Source organism: Nansenia antarctica (genome assembly GCF_963989245.1).
Source record: "Nansenia antarctica genome assembly, chromosome: 1".
In the NCBI taxonomy this organism is placed as follows: Eukaryota; Metazoa; Chordata; class Actinopteri; order Argentiniformes; family Microstomatidae; genus Nansenia; species Nansenia antarctica.
Window position 1 is genome coordinate 49,458,798 of NC_137674.1, and position 8,517 is coordinate 49,467,314.

Here is an 8,517-nt window from a genome sequence, read left to right on the forward strand (position 1 = left end):
AAAAAAACGTATAGGTGTGGACAGGGCCTGAGACTGCTTTTTAAGTTGTTAAAATAGAGCCAAATTGACTGTATTGTACAGATATATTAGAAATTCAAGCATTGCTTTAATGCTACATTCAAGCACATTGATACTATCAAGTTAACACGATACTCAGGGATTACTAGCCGTCAATAGAATTGAGTGCATAGTGTCATGTCTTAGAGGTAAAACTCACATCTTTGTTACTTGTCCACTACCCCATAAGAGCCCCTGGTTACACCAAGCCTATGCTTTTAAGTTAATATAGGGGAGCGGGCAAGTGCACACTTCTGGTAAAAAAAAAAAAAGGGTCATGCCAGCGTCTTGAGTGTCGACGACAGCTGCGACAGCTGCGACCGCGTGGAGCCGGTGGCCGACTTCTGCCTCTTCGTCAGCTGCTGGAACAACTCCCTGACCTTCTTCCTGAAGTTCTTCCCAACAATCACATAGAGGATGGGGTTGAGTACGCTGTTGAAGAAGGCCAGGTAGGTGAAAACCTGGTTGCAGATCTCCAGGACGGTGTTGAGGTGGCAGCCCACCAGGACCTGCGCTCTCAACAGGACGTCCAGGCTGGTGACCATATGGAAGGGGACCCAGCAGACCAGGAAGGACACCAGCACCGCCAGCACCAGGATGGTGGCCTTCCTCTCCGTGTTCTCCACGTTGAGCCTCTCCCTGGCCTGGTTCTTCAGCGCCTGGATGATCTTGATGGTGCAGTAGGAGATGACACACACAGGGATGACAAAGCCTAAGACCATAAGTGTCATTTCGAAGAAAAGCTGCAACTCGGGGTTGGGAAAGTTCAGGTAGCAGGCGGTTACTTCGTACTCTGGGAAGTACTTCAGGTCTCTGAAGAGGAAGGTAGGGGTGCTGAGGAGCAGACCGAACCCCCACACCAGCAGGCAGCCCAGCTTCGCAAAGAAAGGCCTGCGCATCCTACCGTGGGACATCGTATGCACTAGCGCTATGTAGCGGTCGATGCTAATCAGAACTAGGAAGTAGATGCTGCTGTAGGTGTTCACCTGGATGCCAACGTTGACCAGGCGACACAGGAAGGAGCCAAAGGGCCAGTCAAAGCCGTTGGCCACGTTAGCGGCCCAGAAGGGAAGGCAGGAGACCAGGAGCAAGTCAGCAGCCGCCAGGTTGCCCAGGTAGATCTCAGCCACAGTGCAGGAGTTCTTGTGGAGGCAGAAGACCGCCAGGACAAATACGTTTCCCAGGATCCCTAGCACGCTGATGGCCATGATGTAGGCTGGCTGCATGGTCTGGAGCCAATCCCAGGCGTCGGTGTAAGGGCAGTGGCTGTCATTGGTGTGGTTGCCCCCGGTGATGTTTGTGAAGTTGAAGTCCATTTGGAAGCTGTGGAGAAAACAGGATAGACAGATGTTACTGTGTTTGTTTTATGGGAGGACTTGGCAGATAACATCATAAATGTCTTACAGAAGTGTTCACTGTAAGACATTTATGATAAACAGAACTAAAGTGTGGATTTGTCCATACACTCCTTTTAGGGTAAGGAACCACATATTAGACAGGGTTTGATGAAAAAGTCTTCAAGTAGGGCAAAATCTGAAAATAGTTCTGAATCGCTCTGAATCAAGACACATGCAAAACATTTCTATGAACATTTAACTGCATGTTTAGCACATTACAACATGCTGATAGAACATCAACATACTAAAAACGTGATCCTAAAACTGTTGTTGGTTATATTCAACACACTTTGTAAAATGCAAAAACCTTTTTTTATTTGTATTTGCGCGACTTGAGAATTGCCGACAGTTGTCACAAACACACTTTTTCTTTTTCTTTCATTTTTTTGTGCCCCTGTGTGTATGTTTGACCATTCCTTCCAGATGGACCACAATGGACTTACATCTTTATTATTTTTTAATCTGTTTATTGAGTTTTACAATTGTTCAACAAAGTTATTCAATTATTACATTATTCAACATAACAAAACAATCATGAATATGCATCCCCTCCTCCCCCCTCCCTCCCTCATAGCAGAGTATAATAGAGAACAGTGCAGACATATTACAATAAGTATAAAGAGGAAGGAAGAAGAAAGAAGGAAAGGAAAAAAGAAATAAAGAAGGGAAAAAAATAAAGAAGGAAGGAAGAAAAAAGAAAATAACATTAAAGAAAAAAAATTAAGACAATTATTACAGTGTGTGTGTGTGTGTGTGTGTGTGTGTGTGTGTGTGTGTGTGTGTGTGTAGTCATTTAGAGCCTACAGATGTGGAACATTCTATCTGACATTTTATGACTTATCCCCATCCTCTAGGACAACTGTCAGGGTCTTTAGTCCAGAAAGGGTGTTCATGTTTTTTAAACATTTCTCAGTGAACATTTCAGGGAGAATCGAATCTTCTCTAGTTTGATGAAGTGTAATACATCCTTGATCCATCTAGTGTGGGTGGGTGGTGATGCGTGAGAATATGAGGCGTCTAGCTGGAAGAGATGTAAAAGACATCATTCTATTCAGATAAAAGGGAGTTGTGGTCCCAGGGGGAGCACCAGACAGGGCTGTCAGAGGATCTTGCAGAACGACCACTCCCGATACGTCCCTAAAGGATTTAAAAATGTCCGTCCAAAAGTCAGTTCAGCGGGGCCAGGTGCAAAACATGTGGACCTGATCAGTTCACAGTGATTGTTCACAGTGGTTGCATGCATCCTTACTAGTCTAGCATTAGTGTAATGAGAGCGATGTACAATCCTACACTGTATAAGACTATGTCTGGTGCATATTGAGGAGGTGTGAACCGGCCCCAACACAATCTCCCACGTCTCGTCCGTCAGCTTCACCCCCAAATCCCGCTCTCAAGCGACTTGAGACGGTTATTGAATGTTCCGGCCTTAATGGAGTCTATTTCACTGTGTATAATAGAAGTTAGGCTCCTTACATTGGGGTTCAGAGAGAGAATGGAATACATTTCAGAGTGAATAGGGTGGTTTGGAACTTCTGGAGATCGCTCTTGTAGAAAATGTCTAATCTGAAAATAGCGAAATAGATGAGATCTAGGTAAATGTCATCTTGCAGATAAGTCGGAAAATGACGAGAATGTCCCTTAGCTGTACAAATCGTGAACAGTTCTGACATGCGGACCTTTTCACCAGACCGTGTCACATATGTGATTTTGGCTATCCCATTAAGTGGCTCCTATACTGTACCTGTGTAGGGATTACAATGGTTAATAACATTGTACCATGGTGCTACATAGTGAATTAATATTTAGATAGTGTTTGGAGTTGAGCAATTTGTGTTATTATTACACAAGTGGAATAAGGAACAGTCCTCACAAACAAAATGCTCAAATAAAATAATTACCAATGTACTGTACATGTTACAACATGTAAGCACAATGTTGTTACTAGAGTAATAAGAGAGTTAATTTCCAGCCATAGGAGATTTTCTAGGTTCCACAGGTATACTTCAGCACACCCATAGTACCGTAGTCACATGTTTGTAAGCTTGTTTGATCACACTATCCATTACGTTAGGTATGCCAAGTTTAAGTGGCCTATAACACGCAGGTGGTTTATCTCAACATAACATACAATTTGAAATGTCCCATCATTTACAGTAGCTATAGTCAGACACACTGGGTCTGCTGTTTTAGAGCATCAGAGTATACACACTGTAACTGGCTAAATGTTTTATCTTCATATCTTTCAATCAGTAAACTACTGTGTTGCATCCTCTTAGGTAAGGTTTAATTAAATATCAATGACATCGATAGTCTCGCTGAGTGCTGTGCTTTTAGTCATTAGGGAGCTATTACTGTGTTGATAATTCCCTGGATGGATGCAGACACTGTCACTGTTTTGCACATACTAGTGGCATCATCAGCTGCAGTGGTTCATGTTTGAGTGTTACAAAAATGATTTCTTTATGTAGATATACTTTACATACATAGGAGGAGTTCCTAGTCAAATCCTACATTGTGAGGCAAGAGACAATTTATACATTCTCTAAAAAAGAACACGATACAATAGATCTGCTGAAAACGGACGAAACCACTTCTCTTACTGTACAAAGTAACCTAACTTTATTATGTGTGTCTGAAACATTTATATAATATATTTTACTTAAAAACAAATCTTCCTTCTTCTACCATTGTAACTGCCAATGGCCCCTGGTTTTGATATAGAGTTGGCATACCATTTCTTATGATGACTGATGGATAGACGTTTCACTTACTACATCGCTTTGGATAAAGGCGTCTGCTAAATGCCCAAAATGTTCAAATGTAAATGTAACATTGTGGTTTATACTATAATTTAAAAACACTATACTTAGAAAAAACACACTTCCGTTTGTGTTGTGAGTTACAGTAGAGTACAGTAGGAGTCTATTATGACCATGTGCTGTCAAGCACATGCTGTCTTTCACAGCTCTCTGTGTCTGAGGAGTTCTCTGGTCTGTCATTCCTCCACGTCTGTCCTCTCTGCCTCAAACAGCTGCCACCATAAATACCTGTATATTTTTCAAAGCTAGAGGACTTAAACGTTTACATTGTATCTAAGTTGAGTCTCAAATGAGAGAAGAGGCAATCACTCCATCACCAACTATACTCCAGCAACTAACTATAATCATACCCCTTACCTTTTTCATGATGAAAATGTTTTTCCACAGATTTCTCAATGTTTCATCATTGACTTACAAGTGAGTTCCTGAAACATATTAATCCAAGTTTGAAGTTTGAAACAGATATATACAAACCTTGAGTGTTCTCCCGAGTATATGCAGATGTTCTCCTGTCGTCCTCCAGTTCTCCTCTCCTCTGAGGACGGCACTGACTCACTCTTTCTTAAAGGAGGAGGGAACCAGGAATGGAAGTGATGTCACTCAGAAGCCCTGACTGTATCTTCCCCTATCCCCCTAACTCTCTTTGCCTTCTAAACTCCAACAAGTTCCATTAAGACTGAAAAAGGAAGATAAATTAGATTGTATTCTTCCGCCTCAAAACAATGTGTTTCTGTGTTGTCTCCTTCTCTTTCCGGTGCGTTAATGATTGTTGACACCATGACAGGTGAGTTTTATGAGATCTTAATGATATTCCTCATGGTGTGTAGGTGTGATTGGACATCCTGTGACATCCCAGCTGTTGTTTGTGAAGTTTCTTGACAGAAGTTGAAAAAACAACAACTTGTATCTCCAGTACAACCTGGACACATTCACCTGGGTTGTTGAGGTAGGCTTCCGTACCCTGGACAGGATAATCGTGAGCTTAGAATTATAAGGTTCTATCTCCGTTTAGGGTAGTTCAGAGATATTGAGCGTCAAAGTTTTTACATTCCATTATGTTTTGTGAGATGGAACCTTTGTATTTTATGAATTACTAACTCAAAAATGTCAACATTTTAAAAACAACACCACACAGGCATTAATAAACAGAACAAGGCAAAAATAGAACCTTATAATTCTAACGTCACATATTTCTATTACTAATGTGGGTTCCTTCCTGTTTTCCTTGGGCTACTGTCATGTGTTTTCATAGATGTCCCACTTAGTTGACCATATGACACAAGAAAGAAAGGAAAATAAACATATTTGAAGAGATCAAATTGCCGTCCACTATTAACTTCTATCTTTAATCTTCATAAAATGGTTAAACAATGACTTTAACACAACAAAGAACATGGGAATATCCTTTCTTTCTTGTCTCATTGATAACACTTCTTATTTGAAACAACACAAGCTCATGGTTTATTTTTTCCTTCGGAATGCTAGCATAGCAAGTTTTGGGGCTAAATACACAAAAATGGACAGTTTCAATATGATCTACAATACATTACAGTACAGTATATCCTCCCCAGCTCTTATTTATAGTGTCACAACAATTCCCTAGCCTTGTGATCTTGGCTTACTGTGTTCGTCCCTGAGCCAATAGCCCCTGCATTGTGCTTTTATGTATGTTTGAGTTATTTATGTTCTTTTTCTTAATTCTTTTTATTGTTTTTTTTAGACATACACATTAGACAATACACGTTACCTATGGGGTGGTCGGGTGAGCTGGTTCATATCAGGCATGTATAGCGGCATGTAGACAGCATTACATGAAAAAATAAATAAGTAAATATATATATATATATATAAACGGTAGCAAAAACATAGAAAATGGAGAGCCAAATCGTGGCTCCATCAGCTCCTATACAGCCTAGTATGCCCCTAGATGTTTCCCACCCACAGTTCATCACTGATAAAAAGAATTAATACGTAATGGTAATATCCCTAAAAGAAAAGTAATGAAATTAGCACAAACCAAAAACCATAATAGAACAATAAGGGTAAGGAGGAGGGGGGAGGGGGGAAGGGGGGGGGGGGGTGGCATCTAATCATCATCATCTGGTTGAATGGTGGTCTTACTCAGGTGGTCGGCGAAAGGCTTCCAAGTCATGTCAAAGGTTGTATTGGACTTTCTAAGTCAGGATTATAGAGTTGGTTTAATTACCTGGATGTAGTGTGCCATGGCCTCTCTGTGGTCCGTGAAGGAGGCAGTGTTGTTAGCAAATGTGACAATCAGCTTGCGTGGAAATAACAGCCCATACCTCACGTTAGCCTCCCGCGGGGTTGAGGTCACAGCTCAAATGCGGAGTCAAGCTCTTCACGTATGACTTCTCTCATAATTGATGCAAGTTCTCCGCGGTCCATCACCGTAACTTTTTGTTTTAGATCGCTTCTTAGATTTCTTAACTCTCTGCTGCCAGCAGCGTTGGCCATACAACTTGAGTAACCTATATCAAACAATCAACAAACAGCCGGTGCGGAGATTGCGACCACAAACGAGATAAGTTTGACTTCGGTAATAGGTCCAGTTGCAATATCCTCAAGTTAGGAACAAAAGATGCCTCCTTCTAATCCATTTGTTCAATTTGTTTACAGAAATAAATCCTCCTTACATTGTAAAAAACGTAATTTGTTAGGAGAGCAGTCGTACGTGCGTTCAATCCATGCTGCCCCGGAAGTCGGAAGTCCTCAGCATATGCATTTTCTGCTATACAACCGGATATTCAGGGCGCAATTTTTGCGCCCCGGCCGAGAAATAGGAGACAGTCAATTGGAGCGCTGCTACAGCTCACGTGTAAGCAAAAAGTATTTGGCCTGCCAAAGACTTGCATTCGGCCGGCGCCCCGACTCCTCCCCCTATGGATTTTAACAGTGAATTTTACACACACACAGATAAAATGTTTATTGTATTGGAGGATTTTTAATGAATGCTGATAGGCGCCGACAGAATATCAGCCGCATTTTGTGAATAAACAATGTTTATTTAAAAAAAAAACTTTTACAAATCGCAACTAGGAAGTGAAGGTGGGGGCGGCGGCCCAGCGCCCTCTATCGGCCAGCCGCCACTGCTATGTACACTATCTACTATACTATACTATACTATACAATAAAACACTGTGCTGTACACTATGCTATGCTATAAATATCCTAACTTTTTCCTATATCTGAACCTTATGTACACATGGGTTGTCATATTGCACATAATATTTGTTGCACATTCATTTTAAGTGTCGCAGTTAGCAGGTTTAGAATGTTCACAGTTGTATTACAATATTGCACTTATGTTTACAATCTAGTAGCTGCCATCAAATTGTCTAGATTGTCCAGGGCCTAGAACCTAGGTCTTTGCTGTGTTCAGGGCCTGAATGGCCCTAGGGTAGAAGCTGAGCTTCAGTCTGTTTGTCCGTGCGAACATGGTCCTGAACCGCCTGCCTGAGCGCAGCCGAACAAAGTGTTCGTTCCCAGGGTGGGATGGGTCCCTGGAGATCTTGGAGGCCTTCCTGAGGCAGCGTGTGTTGTACAGCTCTTCCAGAGAGGGGATTTATGTTCTTTATCTAATATCAAAGTGGGTTGCATCAAGTGGCTAACGAGGCATTGTAGTTACAAACACAATAAACTTTCAACTGTTTGCTAATTACGGTCAGGAAGGTCACAGCAATCTCAGGCATGGGCTACACGGAGGCGGATTCCTCTGAATCCACGATTCAATTGGAAGATAACAATGGAGCATTAGAGAGAGAAAGGATGTGTGTGTGTGTGTGTGTGTGTGTGTGTGTGTGTGTGTGTGTGTGTGTGTGTGTGTGCGCGTGCGTGCATGTGTGCATGTTCATAATTGGTGCAGGGGGTGTTCCAAAGGTCAGTCTTCCAGTTTAATTAGAGGATATACTGTAGGATTCACATTACATACTGATGCAGCGATGTAAAAAACATAGTCCGCAATATTGTGAAGAACATGTCCTAGGGGATTGCTCTATTGGATGAGATTAGAGAATTTGCTCATTAGAATGATAACATGTACAGCTCACTAGCCTGGTTGATGGTCGACTGATAATTATACAAAATGCAGCAGCACAAGGCCTGACCAAGACTAAACAGAGGTTGTTTGTCACACCAGTCTTCTTTAAAAAATAAAAGTCTGAGCGGGGATCTTTGGAGGCTGTGTGAAGAGAGGAGTCTGGCACATGTGGCGGAGAAGTATCTAA

General features: G+C 41.8%; 1 protein-coding gene across 1 annotated transcript; it reads right to left on the bottom strand.

Annotated features, from left to right (window-relative positions):
• Positions 1-332: 332 nt before the first annotated feature.
• Positions 333-1,373, bottom strand: LOC308150930 (B2 bradykinin receptor-like; the record flags this gene model as incomplete). The annotated part of the gene is made up of 1 exon (XM_080523721.1): positions 333-1,373. One exon carries the CDS (start codon positions 1,371-1,373, stop codon positions 333-335), a length of 1,041 nt encoding a protein of 346 aa, XP_080379847.1.
• Between the last annotated feature and the right edge of the window lie 7,144 nt (positions 1,374-8,517).